The 22,265-nt window shown below is 32.5% G+C and overlaps 2 protein-coding genes across 6 annotated transcripts; one reads left to right on the top strand and one right to left on the bottom strand.

The window, feature by feature from the left end:
• Positions 1-1,003: 1,003 nt before the first annotated feature.
• Positions 1,004-21,620, bottom strand: LOC134682125 (MTRF1L release factor glutamine methyltransferase-like). Of its 5 annotated transcripts, none has more exons than XM_063541733.1 (10): positions 12,769-12,793; positions 12,233-12,641; positions 11,193-11,275; positions 9,714-9,807; positions 7,488-7,607; positions 6,306-6,423; positions 4,003-4,108; positions 3,131-3,226; positions 2,506-2,613; positions 1,004-1,482 (listed from the first exon to the last, which is right to left on the bottom strand). In XM_063541733.1, the coding sequence occupies exons 2-10, from the start codon at positions 12,629-12,631 to the stop codon at positions 1,452-1,454; spliced, it is 1,155 nt and encodes a 384-aa protein (XP_063397803.1). In that variant the 5' UTR covers positions 12,632-12,641; positions 12,769-12,793; the 3' UTR covers positions 1,004-1,451. The 5 variants fall into 5 exon arrangements, with proteins under 5 accessions (XP_063397803.1, XP_063397796.1, XP_063397790.1 ...); XM_063541726.1 differs by lacking the exon at positions 12,769-12,793 and adding an exon at positions 21,507-21,620 and having other exon boundaries at positions 1,005-1,482; XM_063541720.1 differs by having other exon boundaries at positions 1,005-1,482; positions 12,730-12,831.
• On the top strand, positions 13,115-21,390 carry LOC134682113 (E3 ubiquitin-protein ligase TRIM71-like). Its single transcript, XM_063541702.1, has 2 exons — positions 13,115-13,179; positions 17,474-21,390. The coding sequence occupies exon 2, from the start codon at positions 17,478-17,480 to the stop codon at positions 18,996-18,998; it is 1,521 nt and encodes a 506-aa protein (XP_063397772.1). The 5' UTR covers positions 13,115-13,179; positions 17,474-17,477; the 3' UTR covers positions 18,999-21,390.
• Positions 21,621-22,265: the final 645 nt, after the last annotated feature.

Genomic DNA, 22,265 nt, shown 5'->3' with positions numbered 1-22,265 from the left:
GCTCTAAGAGAAAACAAAAATTTTAAGTTCATTAGAACACATTCATTCTGTGTCAGAAACCTATGCTGTGTCAACTATTTAATCACAATCCAAATTTAGAGCTGAATCCAGCTTGAATGTTGTGTCCATACTTGCCCCAACCATTCAGGGTTTAACCTCTGCGGTCGTATAAAGCTACGCCCTGCGAAGCATCTGGTTGTGTTTTGGTCTATTTTTCTTAAACTATAAGTAATAGGTCAACTATCTTTGTTGTATGGCAGCATTGTTAGCTGTACATGTCTGCCTGGTATGGTTCATCTGACCTTGACCTCATTTTCAAGGTTCATTGGTCTTTGTTTAGTTATCTTGGTTAATGTTAAGTTTATGTGACAGTTTTTAATAAAGCTTCATACTTAAGACTATCAACATAATATCAATGATTTGTAAAGAAATTCTTGGATCATGGTCTGAGGTAATCATAGATCGCCTGTTGCATATTCCTTTATTCTCCAGTGGCAGTTCATATTTTCCCAACCTTCATCATGGACTGCTTGTATTACGGAATCTTCCAGTTGTAGTTCTTGTCCTGAACATGCATGAAATATTTGCCACTGGATATTAAGCAACCAGTAATCAAATCAAATGGTTTAACCTTGACTTTCAAGATATCGACATGTGTCAAGGGTATGAAACATGCATGTGAAGCAGGAAGATACGTAATAGTGATGAATTATCATTGATATGGTTATATTTATAAATTAACTGTTTACAAAATTTAGAATTTTTGAAATACTAAGGCTTTTCTACCTCAGACATTGATTACCTTTGCTGGATTTGGATTTTTTTTCTGAATTTTAGTCCTCAATGCTCTTCAACTTCCTACTTTATTTGGCCTTTTTAACCTTTTTGAATTCGAGCGTCACTGATGAGTCTTTTGTAGACGAAACGCATGTCTGGCGTATATAAAAAATTTAGTCCTGGTATCTTTGATGAGTTTATTTATAGAGATACCAACACTGGCTGATGGATGGATGACAGAAAGACAAGATAAGGTATACCTTATATTCTGCACAAACAAGCAAAATTTAAGGGGATATAGAATTAAATTTGGCATTCATATCCTTTATTTCACAATAACAAATAAAAGTAAAAATTATACTAAAAGTAAAATATATCATATAAAATAACATGCATTCTTACTTCATAAACAAAAGAATACATATTTTGTCATTACTAATTATTTTCATTTGTCAACCTTACATACCATCAGTATCCCTTTGAGAGAACTTTAAGAACATGAAATTTCGGAGGCTTTGATTCAGCAGTTCTTTAAATATTATGTCAATTTCACAATTTGCTTGACAAAAAACTCATTAAAGATGTGATGTTCTCAAGCCAACATGTTATCAGATCTTTCAGAAATTTTACTAAACACAAAATACTCAAGATGTATCACCTCTTCTTGGAATCCATCACTGTACTTGTAAAACACAAAATCTGTCCCTTCAAAGGAAGAATCAATTGATGAACATTACTGGATAATTTTCAATTTAAAAAAACGAAATGAAGAAAACATGTGTTCATGGATTATCATCTTCCCCCTTTCTGGTTTCCTATTTTGTCATTCCAGTATATTTTAAAAGGCACATCATAATGACAAATAGAAGTAACTTATAACAGGTGACTAAATATTAAACAGAGAAGGTGCTCTTAGAATTAAGAGCATTTATTAGGACAAATGTATGTGTTATGTGCATAAAATTACCATTTCAATGTGTTACAAAAGTTCCAAATTCAACTGTTGAAAAGTTACTATGTTTGCGTGAGTCTTAGAGTGTGGTAGATTGTCCTTAATGAAAACTTAAAAGAGTCTTTTCACAGCAATGACTGACTTATCTAGTGTTGAGGGGGGATAGGACCTTTATCAGGACTCCGGGATCGGGTGTTTTTAAGCTTGGGATTTCAGGATTGACCCATTACGGGATCCTGAAATTCTTTATTTGAATTGCGGGACCTTGGGATTTCATGTTTTTAAGTCCGGGATTTTGGGATTTCGTGTTTTTAAGCCCGGGATTTCAGGATCAGGACCCATCCTATCCTCCCTCAGTGTTGCTGTTGAGATAAAATACTGTGTTTTATTCCAGAGTTTGGTTTTTACACTAAGACTGTTCCTTTCAAGAAAAAGTCAAATGTATTTATTTCAAAAATTTGCTATTCAACATATATATATTGCTTATAAATGATCATATAAACAATGAAAGACATTTTTGATTATATAAATCATCTATCCATATAATTATTCTAAACAAAACAAATCATAAAGTACAGCTTATTGTCAGGACGAAAACACAGATAAATTCACGCTGGTATAATACCATAAGTTTACCACAAACGCATGTCAAAATTCAAATTTGTGCAAATGTATGTTTCCCATTTCAATTATTCACTTCCAATGAAACACTTTGACACGTAATATTGTGTATGCACTCTAAAAAATGACAGAAAATATATTTGATATGTATGTACCTTTTAGTGAAATCTTTCAATGTTGTAAGATATATAATGGACTTGTTTTCTTTTACCAGTTCCTTGATCATTTCTGGTTCATCCAGGTAAACTTCCAACCAAATTTGCCTGAAAAATGGAACAGCTTATTTAATGAGTTATCTCCCCATGATATTGGACACCACATTGCTGATAAAAAAAAAAAAACACTAACTAAAACTGTGAGAGAACTTCCAGCCATTTGAAGCTGTTATAAGTCAGCAGGTATCATAAATCTGAACTCATTATGATAATTTCCAGAACAGAAAGTAAAATGAAGTTTTGTCACATACTTGTAAGCAGAGCTTGAACAAAGAATCGGTATTTTAATCAGATTGCAAACTTCTGATAAAAAAATTGACTTGGTATGGGCTTTGCTCATTGTTGAAGGCCGCACGGTGACCTATAGTTGTTAATATCTGAGTCATTTTGGTCTCTTGTGGACAGTTGTTTCATTGGCAATCATACCAAATCTTCTTTTTATATATTGGGTATAAAACATGTGCATACGTAATTGTATTTAATATAAAATGACAGAAAAATACTGAAAATTTAGTAAAAAATATCCTGAGAATGTGCATTAGAACAGCACTGAATATTGACCTACCCTCCAACAGGAAGAAATTGTGGAGCCATGTACAAAATCTGTCTTACAACATCAAGTCCATCTTTACCGCCATTTAAAGCATCTCTGCTCTCATATCTAAAAAGCAAAAAAATATCTACCAATTGTTTTTATCTATCAGCTGATCGGGCCACAGCCTATGTGACCTATTTCAATTATGTATTGTTGGCAAGGTTTGATAAGAGCCAAATTACTTGGATAATTAAATCAAAATAAATAAAGATCCTTTTATTGATGAATTGTAAGGATGATATTATAGTGGGTCTCATTGGGGTCTAAGCGTGACTTGGGATCGCCGATATCTTGTAAGTGTGACACGTGAAAATCTAATTATTGAGAGGTGAAAAGGGGGAATGAGGTCTAGAGGGACCCGAGAAATGACAAAAAATGAGAATTGCTTATGTACATAGTGTAAGCTGGATACGGGAATCTGACAAAACAATGAGCGGGATCTGGGATTGGAACCCCCCAATGAGACCCCAATTATGTGCTCAGTCCCTTTTTTAAAATCCAATAAAACAACAAAACAGAAGTATTAATTCTTATGACCACATTTTGATGCTTAGCACACCAAACTATATGCTAAAACAGTTTTTTGTTCTTGTTCTGTTTGTAGTATCCATACAAATTGTTTTTTTTTATTGTTATGGTAGGAATGTGATGTCATGGATGTTAGGTGTTATATGGAAAATAAAACAACTTGTGATTGTTTACTGCAAATCAAAATGATGGAATTTGTTTGAAACATCTATACATGTAAACTAACCAATTATCAATAAGTTTCCAAGGGCCTTACAATTACTACATACATGAGATCTGAAAACTACTGGGCTTTGTTGAATGCAAGGGCTTACCTCTCAACCTCAGGTTCCAAACTATCTATATGCGCGGTAGGAATATAAGGAGGATTGCTGATAACAACATCCACTGGTAAATATTCCTGTAATTTCTCAACTGTATCTGAAAATTAAAATGATTATGATGATGGTTATCTGCTTGACATTAAGTGACAAATGAAATGTATACATGGAACATGAAAATGTTTATGTTTTATCAACATTAACCTTGCTTTGTACTAGACCACACTGAGCAATAATTTGATCGTGCTTGTACAAAAGGTAAAAATATATCCCTACCCTGACACATCATTTTGACTGTGAGCTGATCAGTCTTTTCTCTTACCACTTGAATGTTGCATTTTATCTAAATATAAGTTCATTATTTTTGTGATTTTACTTTTTACCACAAAACCACCAAGAAGGTAAAAGAAGACAATGGCATGAACAGTAGAGAGAAAATTTCTTTTATGGTGAGATTTTTTCCATCCTGTATTGTCAAAAAAGTTCAGGGAAAAAACTTAAAGGGAGCCCAGTCGCCCATGGCTCCTAGATTTTGAGCTGGGCCCCTAAACTTTCAGATAAAGTTAAGTTGAACATATAGAAAATAATTATGAAATATCTGGTCTGGGCTCCCAGTTTGAAATTCCCAAGTTTAGTCCCTGAAGTTACGAAATCTATTCCCTTTAAACATTGTTAAATGTTGTGTACCTTAACTTGAACTTTAATATTGACAAACACATAATACATTTTGAGCATACAACCCTTCTTACCTACCTTTTAAATAACTCTTAATGTATTGTACTATATAATTTTATAAAAATAGAACTAGAGGCTCTAAAGAGCCTGTGTCGCTCACCTTGGTCTATGTGCATATTAAACAAAGGACACAAATGGATTCATGACAAAATTGTATTTTGGTGATGGTGATGTGTTTGAAGTTCTTACTTTACTGAACGTTCTTGCTTCTTACAATTATATCTATAATGAACCTTGCCCATTAGTAACAGAGAAAAATATTTGGTAAAAATTTACATAAATTTACCGAATTAATGAAAATTGTTAAAAATTGACTATAAAGGGCAATAACTCCTTTTTAGGTCATGTTGACTTATTTGTAGATCTTGCTTTGCTGAACATTATTGCTGTTTACAGTTTATCTCTATCTATAATAGTATTCAAGATAATAACCAAAAACGGCAAAATTTCTTTAAAAATTACCAATTGGAGGGCAGCAAGCCAACAACCGATTGTCCAATTCATCTGAAAATTTCAGGGCAGATAGATATTGACCTGATAAACATTTTTATCCCATGTCAAATTTCCTCAAAATGCTTTGGTTTTTGAGTTATAAGCCAAAAACTGCATTTTACCCCTATGTTCTATTTTTAGCCGTGGCGGCCATCTTGGTTGGTTGACCGGGTCACGCCACACATTTTTTAAACTAGATACCCCAAAGATGATTGTGGCCAAGTTTGGATTAATTTGGCTCAGTAGTTTCAGAGGAGAAGATTTTTGTAAAAGATTACTTAGATTTATGAAAAATGGTTAAAAATTGACTATAAAGGGCAATAACTCCTAAAGGGGTCAACTGACCATTTTGGTCATGTTGACTTATTTGTAAATCTAACTTTGCTGAACATTTTTACTGTGTACAGTTTATCTCTATCTATAATAATATTCAAGATAATAACCAAAAACAGCAAAATTTCCTCAAAATTACCAATTCAGGGGCAGCAACCCAACAACAGGTTAACCGATTCATCTGAAAATTTCAGGGCAGGTAGATCTTGACCTGATTAACATTTTTACCCCATGTCAGATTTCCTCTAAATGCTTTGGTTTTTGAGTTATAAGCCAAAAACTGCATTTTACCCCTATGTTCTATTTTTAGCCGTGGCGGCCATCTTGGTTGGATGACCGGGTCACGCCACACATTTTTTAAACTAGATACCCCAATGATGATTGTGGCCAAGTTTGGTTTGATTTGGCCCAGTAGTTTCAGAGGAGAAGATTTTTGTAAAAGCTAACACCGGACGACGGACGACAGACGATGGACGACGGACGCCGGAGGCCGGACGCCAAGTGATGAGAAAAGCTCACTTGGCCCTTTGGGCCAGGTGAGCTAAAAAGCATTTCAGTATATAAGTTAACAACCTTAGTTGTGACTTTCACATATATATTACTTGTTGAACTATATTTCACATGCATGTTATTTGGATGGAGAGTTGTCTCATTGGCAATCACACCACATCTTCCTATATCTATGTAAATAACAAATTGATTGTTTAATTCAGGGCACTAGGTATCTGAATAGTTACCTTTATGGAAGATATCTATTTGGTGAACATTTAGTCGTTCATTAAGCCCTAGGTTTCTGGCATTCTCTTTTGTTAAATCACAGGCATGATTATGTTTATCTATTGCTACCCCAGTGATCTGAAAGAAATGAAATATAACAAATGAGACTAAGGTTTACTTTGTTTATATTATAATCTTTTTTTTTAATCCAGGAATAGAATGGTATTTTTGTGGGGTCGTTGTTTTTCTCTTTTGAATTGTTGTACATTTGTCATTTGGGACCTTTTATAGCTGACTATGTGGTTTGGTTTTTGCTCATTGATGAATGCTGTACATGACCTATAGTCATTAAAACTTAGTCATTTTGGTCTCTAGTGGAGAGTTGTCTCATTGGCAATATTACCACATCTTCTTATTTTTGTTCCAGAGTAACATGTTGAGTTGGGACATGGAAATACTGGGTGTCCATCTGTCTGGTTATTGTCAGCACTCTCACAGGTACAATCCTTGCCAGATTTTCATAAAACTTATATAAAATATCAGCAATATCTTAGACAAGTTCTATAATGGTCCCTTGGAAAAATTAAATTTATGGAAAATTGGCTCATTAGCACTCTCACCATGCACACAGGTACAATTCTTGCCAGATTTTCATGAAACTTATACTTTGAGGTACTATCAGTAATATCTTGGACAAGTTCTATATTGGTGGACGATTGACGTTTTTCAAATGAGTTATGAACTTTGGAAATATTTAATAAGTGCAACAGGAGGAACATTGGACTCTTCTTGGATCTTGCATTATAGTTGGAAATCTTCAGTGAAAAATTAGACAGAATAAAGCTTTTATCATGATTATTACAAAATGTAGTTTAAACATATTTTATTGTTCAAAAAGGATAAATGGATTAGACAAAATTTTTTCGAATTAGTAACTTCTTCTCCAAAATGGAACACTGTACACAATGTGTTTTCTGCATTTTTTCTGACGGTAAAGAAGATGACTTCCGACAATTATTGATTAAAATAAAATATATTTTATCTTTATAATTTGGTCTTGAACTAAATGTTCAAACTTCGGTGAAAACTTAACAGAAGAAAGCTATTATCAAGATTATTACACAATGTGTTATCTGCATTTTTTAAGGGTATATAAGCTGACTTAAGACAATTATCGATAATAATAATATAATATATCTAACCGTTTTGAATGAATTCAATATGTGTAATGATATAGCTCCTGATCCACAGCCTATGTCAAGAAATTTGCCATTTTGAAGGTTATTTGATCTTATATAGTTGCATACAAAATCAGCCAGTTCCTAAAATTAAAAGAATTCTCAATTTTATTTATCCTAATTTCAAAAATTAGCAGGCACTTACATGGACATTTGTCAATTATCAAAAAGTAACAAAAATATCTTGCATATCTCATTTTTTTCAAGTAAGGCCGTAGTTTTTTTATTTTTAGTTTTACGAACCCTCCTACCCTAATTTTTGCCAAATAGGAAAAAAAATAAAATTAAAAATGTTGATTTTTATTTTTTTTTCTCCTCCGACCCAGTGTTTTTTATGCAAAAATAAATAAATTTTAGTTCATAACTGCATGAAAGAATCTAAATTTATGCTCTTGGTGATTTAGTAAGTTGTTGCACATTGATTTTCAATTCAAACCGTGTCAAGAAAAAAATAGTTGTTACACTAGTAGAAAATCTCCTGGTGAAATAAAAAAAAACAAATTTGATATTGACGGTTGGTATTAAAAAAAAATCAGCAGCAGCAGCAGTTTTTTTTTTTTTTTTTTTTTTTCGTCCTCCTACCCATTGGTTTTGTCAAAAAATTTCGTAAAACAAAAAATATAATAACTATGGCCTAACCAAAAGCTAAAGTTGGTCTAAGGACACAGTTATCGTCCTTTGTTTTTGCTGTCTATAGATATAGGAAGATGTGGTGTGAATATAGTCCTTAGTGTGAACAGTGTATAACTTGCAATTTTTTGGTTGTCACACTTTCCCCAATTTATTTCTTGATATTAAATGCATGAAATATTAAGTAAGGGGATGAAATTACATGTTAAAAAAATTTGGCTGCTAAATTTTCTGTAAAGTAATGATTTGATCCAGTTAAAAAAGGTAAAAAATTAGTACGTCTGAAGCTGTCAAACTAAATTTTAGACCCCTAAACACAGAATTGTAAATATTTTGAGTTAGAGCTGGTAGAAGTTTCTATAATTTTGACATTATCTGTCCTAATAGTAGTAAACTACACTGTAAAAATCTTTTTTAGATAGAGCAGGTGTAATTTTTTATGCCCCACCTACAATAGTAGAGGGGCATTATATTTTCTGGTCTGTGCGTCCGTTCGTCCCACTTCAGGTTAAAGTTTTGGTCAAGGTAGTTTTTGATGAAGTTGAAGTCCAATCAACTTGAAACGTAGTACACATGTTCCCCATGATATGATCTTTCTAATTTTAATGCAAAATTAAAGTTTTGACCCCAATTCACGGTCCACTGAACAAAGAAAAAAAGATAAAAAATAAAACAATAAAGACAACAACACCCATCAATTACCGCATGGTAAGTTTATTCTGGTCAACATGTTTCACCAACAAGGGTGGTGTCTTCAGGACAATATTACACATGAAACCAAACAGTGAAGTACAAATTTTGCGGTTGCATGGTTCGCTGAACAATAGAGGTTGTTATGACAATGTTATAGATATAAATAGAAAGTGAAAGTAAAATAAGAATATAGTATAGTTAAAAGTGAAAGTTAGTCAAAGAAAAAGATAGTGGGAAGCTCAGGTTAAAGTTTTGGTTAAAGTTTTTGGTCAAGGTAGTTTTTGATGAAGTTGAAGTCCAATCAACTTGAAACTTAGTACTCATGTTCCATATGATATGACATTTCTAGTTTTAATGCCAAATTAAGTATTGACCCCAATTCATGGTCCACTGAACATGTGAAATGATAGTGCGAGTGGGGCATCCATGTACATTCTTGTTTAAATTGAATTTATTTTCTAAAAGAAACGAATTTCAAAATAACTGTGTTCTTGGGCCAGTTAGCTGTGATATCTCATTTTGACACTGTTTTCCAAATCAAGTGGCATTTTTCACTACTAAATCTCAACCAATAGTCTATTCTGTTGACTGCTGAATTGATAATTTTTTTAACTGTAAGTTTTATTACATCAACCTATCATTTTATTAATAGGAATGTTTAATAGGAATAGTTTCAATCCGACCATATTAAGGGCCTGTACCAAATCAAGCTGTCCAGCCCAAATATTTGTTAATGTTTGTCAGAATTTGGCTGTTGGTAGTAAAGCCAAAAGAGAAAGAAAAAAACGATTATCTCCCTTATATTAGTTTTATAAGGGAGATAATTCACACTATTGAAGCAAAATATACTTAACCATGAATAGCTACCTCAGTTTCTGGTCTGGGTATAAATACTGGTTCTTTCATCTTTAGAACAAGATCATGGAAATCCCATTCTCCAATGATGTACTGTACTGGTACCCTTAAATATGAACTTGTTCACATTATACATGGTCTAGAAAAAACACACAACAATTAGTTTTATTTTATTTTGCTATACTATGTATAAAAAATTTGTCATGAGCAACACAACATTTGCAACATATGGAACAGGACTTGAGTACCCTTCCAGAGCAAATGAAGTCGTCAAGTTTTTGATGGTGTTTGTGTTGCTCAGTTTTTAGTTTTATAAATTGTGTTTTGTGTACCGTTGCTCGTCTTTTTATCTTTTTTTGGCCATGGTTTTCAACTTAGATTTTGAATGTCCCTTGAGTATTGTTTGCCTGTTGAATCAAAAACTAATAAAATTAAAAATTGTAAATCAAAACATACCTAAACATGAAAGGATATTGGAAAATAAGAAAAGAAAAAGGTTCTTAATAAAGCTTCATTATCATAAATATGGTCCCTATTTCTTCTTCAAATAAAAAATGATTTCAACAAAAAAATAGACTTTCAGTTGACTTTTAGTTCAAACATTCACATTTTAAAAATTTATTCTGGTTATAACAAGATTATTGGAGTTATGTCTTTTAACCTTATATAAGGAAGATATGATTTAGATGTGAATGTGATACATTGATGTATATATATATATATAGAGTATTTTTTCAAAGACAAGTGCCTGTAGTGCCTTCCCTTAAAATGTTGGTTCAAGTATATTTAATAACAGAAAGTCATCTCAACATGATAAATACTTGGGAAGGGATCTTAGATTGATATATGCTTGGCAACAATATAAAGTTGGCCAAGGCCTTCTGAAATTAAATTCATGATTCCATGCCTGATAATGAAGGGTCCCTGTTTAGACTGTAACCCAGACATGATAAACACCTATGAATTTGTTCTTGTAAAATACTGTCTTGTCAACAATGCATGTTTGGCAAAATTCCTCTAAATAAAAAGACCCAAAACAGAGATTTTGGTAACAGCTCCTCTAGAATTATTATACAACCACATTAAGGCATAGGAGATATGGAATACAAACATAACATGTCAAAATGTGAATCTGCAGTTTTATGATGAGTTCACACGAAATTCGAATCCGATTAGCATTAATGAATACAAATTAGTTTAATTCACATTCTAAATGTTTAACATCCTAACGTCAATTCTAATTTGAATAGGAATGTGTGTCAAATTTGCTTTACTGTCCTAACAACATAAACTTATAATTCGGATTAACAAAGACGTATTTCTAATGAGAATTAATTAATTCTAATTAGATAATTTGAATCAATTTGAATTAAAAAAAAGGTTGTGTGAATGCGAATTCAATTCGAATTAAAGGTACATGTGAACGAGGCATAAAACTATGGTACTAACTATGTTAATAGCTACCAAATAATTTGATTGACACAATCTAACCTTTGTAATCGCCTTTGACACAGTTCTTGAATAACTAAATTTGTAGAAAGGTCAACTGTATGTTCTGGTGGGACTTCATGCAACTGTAAAAAGTAAAATTGATCACAAATTTGTTGAGAAATTATTATAGAAATGTCATGAATGTTATTGCTGGTATATATTATATAATTCAAAGTTGATATTTTCCTCTTACAAATATAGATTCCAAACTAAGCAAATTCATAAAATTTCTCATTTGTTAAACAAAAGAATACACATTTGGTATCTAATCCTTTCTTTTTTTTTTAACTATTAAATATTTTTAATGAATAAATGGTAGATTTTCTTTTTAATATGGAAGATACTTATAGTGGGTCTCATTGGGGTCTAAGCGTGACGCGGAATTGATGATTTTTTGTAAGCGTGAAAGTCAAATTATTGTGTTGTGAAAACGGGAAATGAGGTCTTGCGGGACCCGGGAAATGACAAAAAAATGAGAATTGCCTACGTATATAGTGTAAGCGGGATACGGGATCTGACAAAACAGTAAGCGGGATCCAGGATCAGAACCCCCCAATGAGACCCCCCTTATAGTGTCAATGTTTTAGTTTTTAACTTTGGTTGCACATCAATATAATCTTATCATCTTGCTTATATCATGTATATTACTTTTTTCCATTATTAGCTATATTTCACATCAAACATTTTAAATTCTTCTAATAAGAGAGCTGCCCTGAGTTGACTTTTAATCTTTACTAAATGGTAGGCGGGATCAATTAACTTTTTTACATGTTTTCCTGTCCCAACTTGCCAAGTCTGGATACTGTAATTCAGTGTTGTCTTTTGTTTATATATATTACATTTGTTTTTCAGTAATTGTTTTAAATTTGTCATTTCAGGGCCTTTCATAGCAGATTAGCTGTATACTATGTGGTATGGATTTTGCTCATGGTTGATGACGGTACAGTGACCTATAGCTGTTATCCTATGTCATTTGGTGTCTGGTTGATGGTTGTCTCATGGGCAATATACCACATGTTTTATTTTTATACATGTTTTACCATTTTCTTTCCAAGAGCATGAGCAATAATTAGCTCTGCAGATGTCTGAGGCTCAGACACATCTTCCTCTTCAAACTTTTTTGTCCATAATTTTGACAGTTCTTTTACATCAGACTGATTCTCAAATAAGGAACCAGTTGAAAATAGTTTAACACTTTGTTTGAACAACCATCCTCTGTGTCCATCAGAATATGTTGTTCCTTGTTTTGGAGGCAGGAATACTGTCCCATATTTTCTGTGATGAATTGAAGCAGAGGACACCGTTCTTAAGCAGTGATTAATTATTCCAGTGGACTTTAGTGGTTTATTTAATCGGTTTGGATGACCAATGATGTTCCCAGTAATAAGTTCTGTGATTTGATGAAGTTTATAACATCCTGGTCTCTGTAACGTCTTCATTTATTATGACCTAAATAGAAAAATTAAATATTGTGCAATAAATAAACCTGCATGTTCATGATTTTAGATGTATTGGTGTCTATGATAATTTGTCCCACCTAGCAGAAACTTGTAAACTTTGTTATATTTTACAACACCATAATCATTATATTAGTGTTCCTGTTGATACAATAGACCACTTTCGATTTTGTCCTTCACCAGAAAAAACTTTTTTCAATTATGTGCACCCTTTATGGTGTTATTTACCAGATAGAGGGGATCGCCTGTATTCATGCACTTTTAATGTTATCAAGTGTCTTAGTGATTGTCATTGTGCAGGAAAATATAGAAATAATATTTATTTTGTAGGTACCTAATCACAATTCTCTGTTACCTTTCCTAAACAAAACAGTTATCTCCACATGTGTTCCTACTTTCGTTTTAATTGTTCTTGTTACTGATTGGTTGATTCGATGATCGGTAGTTTTCTGGTATTTGGGTCTAGTTTCTCTTTCGGTTTTAGAGTTTTGAACCATTTCCTGGTCCGCAACTTTACTTTAAGTTTTGAGGTAAAGACTTAGAACACGTTAAAGTCAGGGTTATCATTATCAAACAGGTTTTTTGCTCAACTACGGACACAACTTATATATCAATGAATATAGGACGTTGTAGGAAGGCGTCCCAGAAAAAAAAGTAGTCCAAATAATAATTTATGACGTCTTGAAAGGCTATTATAATTTTTACTTTGACGCCTTACTTCGACGACTACATGGCCAGACGTCATAATTATTTGGACTAGGCAAAGTGAACACAGGACAAGTGAAAGCACATAAAAATATATATAAATGCTGTTACCAATGCAATGTTTTATTAATAACACCAACATCATACCATGATACTTGTAAAAAGTATAATAACATGTTGGAAACCAAAATCACAACAGAAAAATATTGTCACTTCATGACTATTTAAGTATATGGTTTAATACAGTAAAATAAACCAAATTCGACAGTAGTGTCTTTAAAAAGTGTATAGTTTATAATAGCATATAGTTGTACACATATTAAGTATGAATTGTTTGAACTCATCTAAAGGTTAAAAAGTCTTTTACTCACAGTGGCGGATCCAGAAATTTTCATTAGTGGGGCCCACTGACTGACCTAAGAGGGGGCCCGCTCCAGTCACAATTCAGTGATTCCCTATATAAGCAACCCCCTGCCCCCCCCCCCTAAATCCGCCTCTGTCTTTATCTGAAGTTGTGATTGAGCATTTAGGACATTTACAGATGCAATACTACTAGCTAGACTATACATGCAGGTATTAAACAATTAACTAGTATAAAGACAAAAAGGGATGGAACTTAATATGGTGACATAGTGTTAATGGGAAGCAGGACAAGTCGCCCCACTGGCAAGTCGCCCCATACCTAATCGCCCCACTTTTTCACCAACTCGCCCCACTTTCAAGAAAAACGCCCCAACCTGGATTACCAAATCGCCCCACTTTTTAAAAAATCGCCCCACATGTGAAATTGGTTAAATCATGTTTAATATATATGTTTAACTCCTGCCAACTGAAATAATAATATGAATGTTTTGGTATTTCAAAATGTTTGCTTGGTATATATATAACATAGTTTGCGGTTGTTACGGTTAAAAAACGGAACTGAAATTGATACGAGAAAAAATATTGTAAAATATTCCTTTCATTTATGGGTTAAACACCAAGCAGTTAACAACATCCAGAAGAAAAGAACAAAAAAAAGGAAGCATTTCAAACATTCTCATTAGTGGGACCAATTGGAAAGTCAACACACATTTCAGTTTAATTATTTTATTCATAAGTGGGGATAGTTGGTAGTCTTTAACGCTATTCATACTTGTACTATTCATAAGTAGGGCTAGTTGACATTCACATTACCGAAATATTAATACTCACTTCTTACTGCTATATTAAAAAAAAAAGGAATAATATAAGAAGTTTCTATAAGGTTTTCAATGGGATAGCATCTTTTTCCATAAGTGGGGCGAGTTGGCAGGAGTAATATTCACGGAATAATATCTTTTTCCATAAGTGGGGAGAGTTGGCATTACTAAATTCATCCTGGTTAATAATATATTAATCTAGATATTCTCGTTTTTCATTCAGTGGTGCGAGTTTTCAGGAGTAATATTAACGGGATTTAACACAAGTGGGGCGATTTTTTAAAAAGTGGGGCGATTTGGTAATCCAGGTTGGGGCGTTTTTTTTTTAAAGTGGGGCGAGTTGGTGAAAAGTGGGGCGATTAGGTGTGGGGCGACTTGCCAGTGGGGCGACTTGTCATGGATTCGTGTTAATGTACTTCCTGTTACCAATAAAACAAAGACAAATGTTAACCAATATGTGACAAAATTACTTGATTTGGGGTTTATTAGAAAGAGAAAAAAATACTGAATATTATAAATTGCTTTCTTTGACTTGCATCACTGGTGGTAATTTTTAGAACCATTGAAAACCTATGTGTAGAGGAATTTTTCAGTAGAACACGGACCATTGACAATTAATCATTTCACAGAATGAAAGTATAATGAAGTTTATACTCTTTAAAACCATCTTATTGGCTATGAAAATGAATGAGGATGAAAAATTTGGTCCTGCATTTTTTTTTAGCTGTAATCTCTGTCCTGCATTTTTATTTTTTCCATTTTTCACTCTGCTCAGTCCTGCCTTTTTTTTTTAATTTATCCTGACTTTTTTTCACCTAAATTGTCGACATGACTATTTTTTTTTTGAAGTGTCTCATCCTGCTTTTTTTTTTAAACTCAAAACTCCTGTCCTGCCTATTTTTTTCAAATTTCATCCTAGCATTTTGGCAGCCTCACTTTAAACATAATTGAGCTATGCCCTTTAAAATATTAAATGAAAGAGGGGTATCATCTGTGTCTCATGGACACATTTTTCATTTGTTGGTATATTAATCAGCCAATTAATTCCATATCTAAAATACTATAAGCAAAAGATCATCTATTTTTGATATACGAAATGATTCAACATGTCTGTCTGGTAGAATTCATCTGACCTTTACAACATATTTATTGTACTTTAGCCAATGTAATAAAATTGAGAAAGGAAATGGGGAATGTGTCAAAGAGACACCAACCCGACCATAGAACAGACAACAGCCGAAGGCCACCAATGGGTCTTCAATGTAGCGAGAAACTCCCACACCCGTAGGCATCCTTCAGCTGACCCCTTAAAAAATATGTATACTAGTACAGTGATAATGGATGTCATACTAAACTCCAAATTATACACAAGAAACTAATTTCTAGGTGAAGTTAGTTAATGGATAAAATTAAACGCATAACAATATGCACATAATAATTCAGTTCAAGAGAAGTCCTATAAAATTAAAAATAATACAGGACTAACAAAGGCCATCTGAGGCTCCTGACTTGGGACAGACCCATAATTGCGGCGGGGTTGAACATGTTTATGAGATCTCAGCCCTCCCCTATACCTCTAGCCAATGGATAAAAGTACGCATAACAATACGCACATTAAAATTCAGTTCAAGAGAAGTCCAAGTCCCATGTCACGATATGTGACAAAAGAAAATAAATAAAATGACAATAATGCATAACTAACAACAGACTACTAGTTAACTGACATGCCAGCTCCAGACCTCGATTGAACTGATTAGAAGATTATGTCTTCATCATATGAATATCAGACACAATCCCTCCCGTAAGAAGTTTAGTATCATACTATCATAAAATATATGAGAAGAACATAACCTGTGTCATGCCAACAACTGTTTTTTCAATAAATGTGTTTAGTTCCAAGGGGCAGATCCAGAAATTTTAATAAGTGGGGGCCCGTGCCAGTCACGCTTCAGTGATTCCCTATATAATCAACCAATTTTTTCTGTAAAAGGGCCACCCCCCTCTAAATCTGCCTCTGGTTCTGATGCAAAGACCCTATGAGTAAATCAGTATTAAACCAAAATATGCAATCTTTAATGACCTGACAACAGTATCGTAACTATATCCCTTCTTAAGTCTGTTTAAAGATTTTGTAAGCTTTTGAGGTGAACACTGTCATTTTTGTGCTATGTAAAGAATATTACCATAAAAGATTGGATGTGAAATACATGAACGTCTAAGATGTCTGCATGTTTAGTTATATTTTTGAATTATTTTCTTATACTGATGATAAAATTTAGTAAACATTTTGACTATTTTGTGATATCGATAACCCTGGTGTAATAAATTTTCAGTACATTGTAATACATAAATTTCTTTCGCCAAAATCTAATATGTTGTTACATACACGAGCAAATCATACAAGTTGAGATATATAAACACAATAAGATGGTGACAAGGGAACATCACTATCTAAAAATGGATAATTAACGATAGGAAACTAATAATCATCTCTTTTATCATAAATTTTTGTATTAAGCTTCTCGTTAATGATATAGATATCAAGATCAAGGAAAGGGCAGTGGTCATTGTTAGTATTAGCTTTATTTTAAGTAAGTTCAACAGGATAAATTTCTTTAGTATACAATATTTTTTTTTATGTTTTTTTATTTTTCTCAGGTACTTAAAACACTACTTTTAGGTCATTTGTATTTGATTTATGGGATGATTATAAGGTGAAATTTCATGTCTTTGAAAGGCTTCATCTGACCTTGACCTTACAAATGTATATGATCATTCATTATAATAAGTTAATGTGACACTTGACTTAATACCTTATCCTTTAAAATGTAAATTCATAAATACCATTTATAATGAAAAGAAAAGCTGGTGAGACATGCAAAATAAGGTTTTTTCTATGTGAAAATTTATCATTTACCAATATCTCCCTCTTTTTTAGGGTAATGGCTCAAGCTCAAGTACCTGTTACCAATACATGCACTCATCATCCAATGCAAGTGTACCAGTTCTACTGTGAAAATGACGATACACTGGCATGCAGATTATGTGTAACTGGCATACACAGAGGTCACACCTTATCTGATCTCAGTGAACATGCAAAATCAAAAAGACGGGAGCTAAAAGGTCACCTTCAAAGCATGAAAGATGAATTACAACTGATTAAAGATGGAGAAAAGCAAAATAATCAACATCTTGATGAAATGGAACAGAAAAGATCAGTCATTTCAAAAGCCATTTCGGAAAAAGCTGAATATGTGAGAGATAAAGTTGAAGAAGCTAAATGTAAACTAGAGGAAGAATTCAAGGCATTACAGAAAATAGACAAAACTCTTTTGGGTTATTGTAAACTGAAAGCTGCAACATGCAGGGATAAGCTTGAAAAGCATATGGAAACTATAGAGAAGCAGCTATCTAACAATGATACTGATTTAATTCATTGGATATCTAAAAATAGATTTGATCCACTTTTAGATAGGTCGTTCTTAACAGAAATGGCATTGGGTAAACCATCTGAATATAGATTGGATTCAATAGAGATTGATGAAAAGCGTATGGCACGAATGATTGGTCGTTTCCAAAATGTCTGTTATGAAGACCATGTTTGCTCAGGTGACGAATTTCAAGGTCAAATAGAACTGAATACCTCAATCGATTTTAAAAGCAATTTTCCAAATTATCATCATGTTGGGACGGTTGTTCCAGTTCATGGGGAATTAGCATGGATTGGATTTCAGCGCCCAGGAACTTTACATTTGGTAACTAAAAAAGGCGCTGACAAGATGAAAATTCTTGTTGGTTTTGTTTTCAAAGATATGCAGATCACAAAGTATGGTGATATACTAGTATCAGAAGAACAAGGTACAAAAGTTTGGAGATTCACCTTTTGTGGATGGAAGCAGGAATTTTATGATGCATCACCATTTATAACTAGGTGTATGTGTGTCACAAGAAATGGCGAAGTTCTGCTTTGCCTTCATAGTAATCGTACTACCAGTAATGGTAAGATTGTAAAACTGAGTCCCACTGGTAATGTTATGGCTGAATATTCAAAGAATCAAAATGGAAGAGAAATGTTTCAAAAACCCGATAGAATTATTCAAAATGTTAACGATGATTTCATAGTCATTGATGGGGAAACTAGAGCATTACAAGGATTTGATCCGGATTTCACAAAAGTTAAGTTTACCTATAATGGATCTCAAAATCCAGCAGGACCAAAACCCTTCCAGCCTGATGGTGTAACAAATGACAGAATGGGTCATTTATACATAGCAGATTACGAAAATCATACAATCCATGTTCTTCAACCTGATGGAAGTTTCATAACCTTTCTCCAATTCAAGGAACTGGAAAGAAATTGGCCGAGAAGGGTTGCAGTAGATTTGAAAAGTTTCTTATGGATTGGGGGTAATAATGCTAAATTGTACACAATTAGTCTACACAGTTTGGGACTACAGATTTAAGTCTCACTGCTTTTTAAATCCGTTACAAAATGTATATGTTCTGTCAATCAGCTGTCAAAATTCTTGATCAGATCATACAAAATTTCTACGAATGTGGATCATTCCTTTTTACGTGTTCAAATCATTTGAGTGTGAAGTGTGTACAAAATGTAAGCCTAACCTGTCATAAATAAATGAGTGTGAATCTTCATGTCAATCAAGCCACTTTTGTAAAACATTAAGTGATTTTTTTTCGATTATGAATTTACCTGAAAAAAGTTATCATGGCTATTGGGTCTGGCAAGCGAAATCTGTTTGCTTGAAACAGGGAACATAATGTATTTAAATTTATATTGACATTATTAAATGATGCATCACACACTGTCACATCATTAAGTAATGTTGTGTTGTTTTGAATAACTAAAAAAAAGTTTTCATTATACTTTAGTGTTTTATAATTTTTATAAACTTCATTATTATTACATGTATTAGTGTTAGATATTAGAAAGCAATGTATAGTTTTGTTTGTTATTTTTTAAGTATTTCTAAACAAATCAGTTTTTTGTTTGTCCAAATGGTGTATGCATTTTTCTAATTTAATAAAACATAAACTTTTTAAATAGCAGTTATAGATGTCATATATTGTTCATTATAGGATATTAGTATATGATCTTTGGTCACTCTTTTTCTAGTTTAATAAAAGAACAGAGTTATAATGTCCCCTGTGTTGCGAATATTTTATCCATCTAAGGTTCAAGAGCAATAACTAAAATAAAACAAACTTTTTTTTATCAATTTATACTTAGCTGCGTAGAGAAATGAAGGCTTCAGAGCAAAGGCAATGTGATCTCCAATATAATTAATATTTCCAAGGGGCAAAACTTATTAAAAATGTTTGATCAAAACTTTCTTTTGAAAGTCTCGTAGAAAATCGCTGATATGAATCTATAATATAAGTTTCATAAAATTTTGGAATGAATTGAACATATCTGTCATGATTAAACCAATACTTAATCAATGTTGTCTGCTCTTTGGTCAGGTTTTTTTCTCTGACATATTCCCTATTTCTATTCTCAATTTTATTCCTAGAGGTTACTCTTTTTAAAAATAATTGATCAGCACAAATTTTGAACTCCACAAAGACAGATAATATAAATCTATTATAGGAATTTCATAAATATCTGGCAAGAATTGTACACTTTAGAGCACTCAATCATAAAACAATTTACCATATAATTAACATGTGGCACCCACCATTGCTCATTGTAAGTTCAAATTCTTTGCTAAGTCTCATTCAGTGATATCACATCCAAGGAAGAGAAGTTGGGAAGTTGGAATTGTTTTCACTGGAGGCAGTTGTATTTAAAACCATTTTATATATGCATATCTTAGATCTTATTTTAAAGAAAGAAATATCATATACAGATCTAAAATTTGGTAAAGCCGTCATAAATATTTAGGCATTAAATTTTTTATATTCATCAAGTATGGTGTCTTTGTAACATGGCATCACAGTTATAGAAGTTAAATCAGAGCCTGGCAATAACAATTTTATTATTAACAAGCTTTCTGTGAGTATTGCATGGCAAAACATAGTTCCCTAATGGTTAAAAAAATCATTGTAATGGAACCAAATTCTTACTTAAGAAAAGGAAAAAACTGAATTGTCATTCATCTTAAAATAATGTCTTGTACAAATCTTACAAACAACTGAGTTATTTCCCTTTAAAACAGAAATCGAGTACTAATTAGTATTTCATCAAAATATTAATTCTAGGGAAAGTAAAAAAATAGTTATTTCCCTTTGAACAGAAATCTAGTACATGTAATTAATAAGTATTTCATATAAAATTCTAGGGAATTCAAATCGAACTTGACCTGTAACCTGTCATGATAAAACAATTCACCAAATATCTAATCAATATATTCAAGCATGAAGAAAAAGTCTGGAAAACTGATTTGCTGGACTGATTGATGGACAGAGTGCAAACCAAAAGTCCCCTTCCACTTCCCATGAAGGGGACTAAAAGTCTCATTGAACAAATCTCCCTTTGAAAATATTCTCCTGTTTCCTGTTAATAAATTCATTCATGATTTTAATCATTCGATTTTTATTTTATTACAAATGTATTTCAGCTAAAAGTAGAAATAATGTAGTCAATTAGTAAAAAGATTTGGAACTCAAAAGAAACTCCTAGGGAATTTACTAATTTTAGAAGTTTTTGATTGTTTGTTTGTTATATTTTGCAACTTTGCAGATAAGATTACCAAAAAATTAAAAATATTTGTCTCCATTGAAGATCTTTTTTTACATATATATATATTATTTTTTACTTTACAACTACACTAAATATCAGCACAACATGAATGATTATCATATTAATTTAATGTATACACATTATAGTTCTCAATTTGTAAAATTTACAAAATAGTATTTTTTATGTTCTATTTTTTTAAATATTTTAAATGACTATAACTTGTAAAAGAGCATTTACTTGCAAATAAATAATGTTTTCAATGAAAACTTACCTTTTATTCATTTGATGCATATAGATCTGTCATCTGAAATGGCTGAAGTTTTAATCGTTCTATTGTAAATAGATATAAGAAGATGTGGTATTGTGCCAATGAGACAGTTCTCCATCAAAATCACTATTTGTAAAAGTAGACCATTATAAGTCTAAGTACAGCCTTCAACATGGAGTCTGAGCTCTAACTGAACAGCAAGCTATAAAGGACCTCAAAAATGACTGGTGTAAAACCATTTAAACATGAAAACCAATGGTCTTCTCTGTATAAAAACAAGAAACACTGGTGAACCACATCAACAAACAACCACTGAACAACAGGTTCCTGACTTAGGATTAGTGCAAACAAATGCAGTGTTTAAACATTTTAACGGGCAATATTCACCCTAACCTAACAATGGTGTAACATCACAACATAAAAAGACACACTATAAGCCTTAAACATTTTAATAATAATAACAGGTGAAACTGTGGAAGCTCACTGATGATAACCCTGGCCAAATACTTGACTGTTAACATGAAGTTGTTGAGAGATGAATCTGAAAACACATCACACCAGTATAGCTGACATATATAAACCCTGAAATCAGATTTCAGAAATCCTTGTAATGTAGTTCCTGAGAAAGATGGGACAAAAAATATTCATGGGACAAACAGACTGACAGATGGATGGACAGAGTTAAAACATTATATGCCCCATCTTTTTAAAAGCAGGGTATAAAATCATTCACCCAACTTCACAATTCAACCAAAAACGATA

This window comes from Mytilus trossulus, chromosome 1, assembly GCF_036588685.1.
Source record: "Mytilus trossulus isolate FHL-02 chromosome 1, PNRI_Mtr1.1.1.hap1, whole genome shotgun sequence".
Taxonomy (NCBI): Eukaryota; Metazoa; Mollusca; class Bivalvia; order Mytilida; family Mytilidae; genus Mytilus; species Mytilus trossulus.
The sequence above is the reverse complement of the archived record's forward strand: the minus strand, read 5'-3'. Positions and strand labels throughout refer to the sequence as shown.

Excerpts from the sequence above, each read along its gene's own strand:
- LOC134682125 (XM_063541726.1), bottom strand. The coding sequence starts at position 12,631 with ATGAAGACGTTACAGAGACCAGGATGTTATAAACTTCATCAAATCACA. Across the intron at positions 11,276-12,232 it reads ATGCTCTTGGAAAGAAAATG|TTGCATGAAGTCCCACCAGA; the intron begins GTAAAACATGTA and ends TACTTTTTACAG. Across the intron at positions 2,614-3,130 it reads CAATTTCTTCCTGTTGGAGG|GCAAATTTGGTTGGAAGTTT; the intron begins GTAGGTCAATAT and ends TCCATTTTTCAG.
- LOC134682113 (XM_063541702.1), top strand. The coding sequence starts at position 17,478 with ATGGCTCAAGCTCAAGTACCTGTTACCAATACATGCACTCATCATCCA.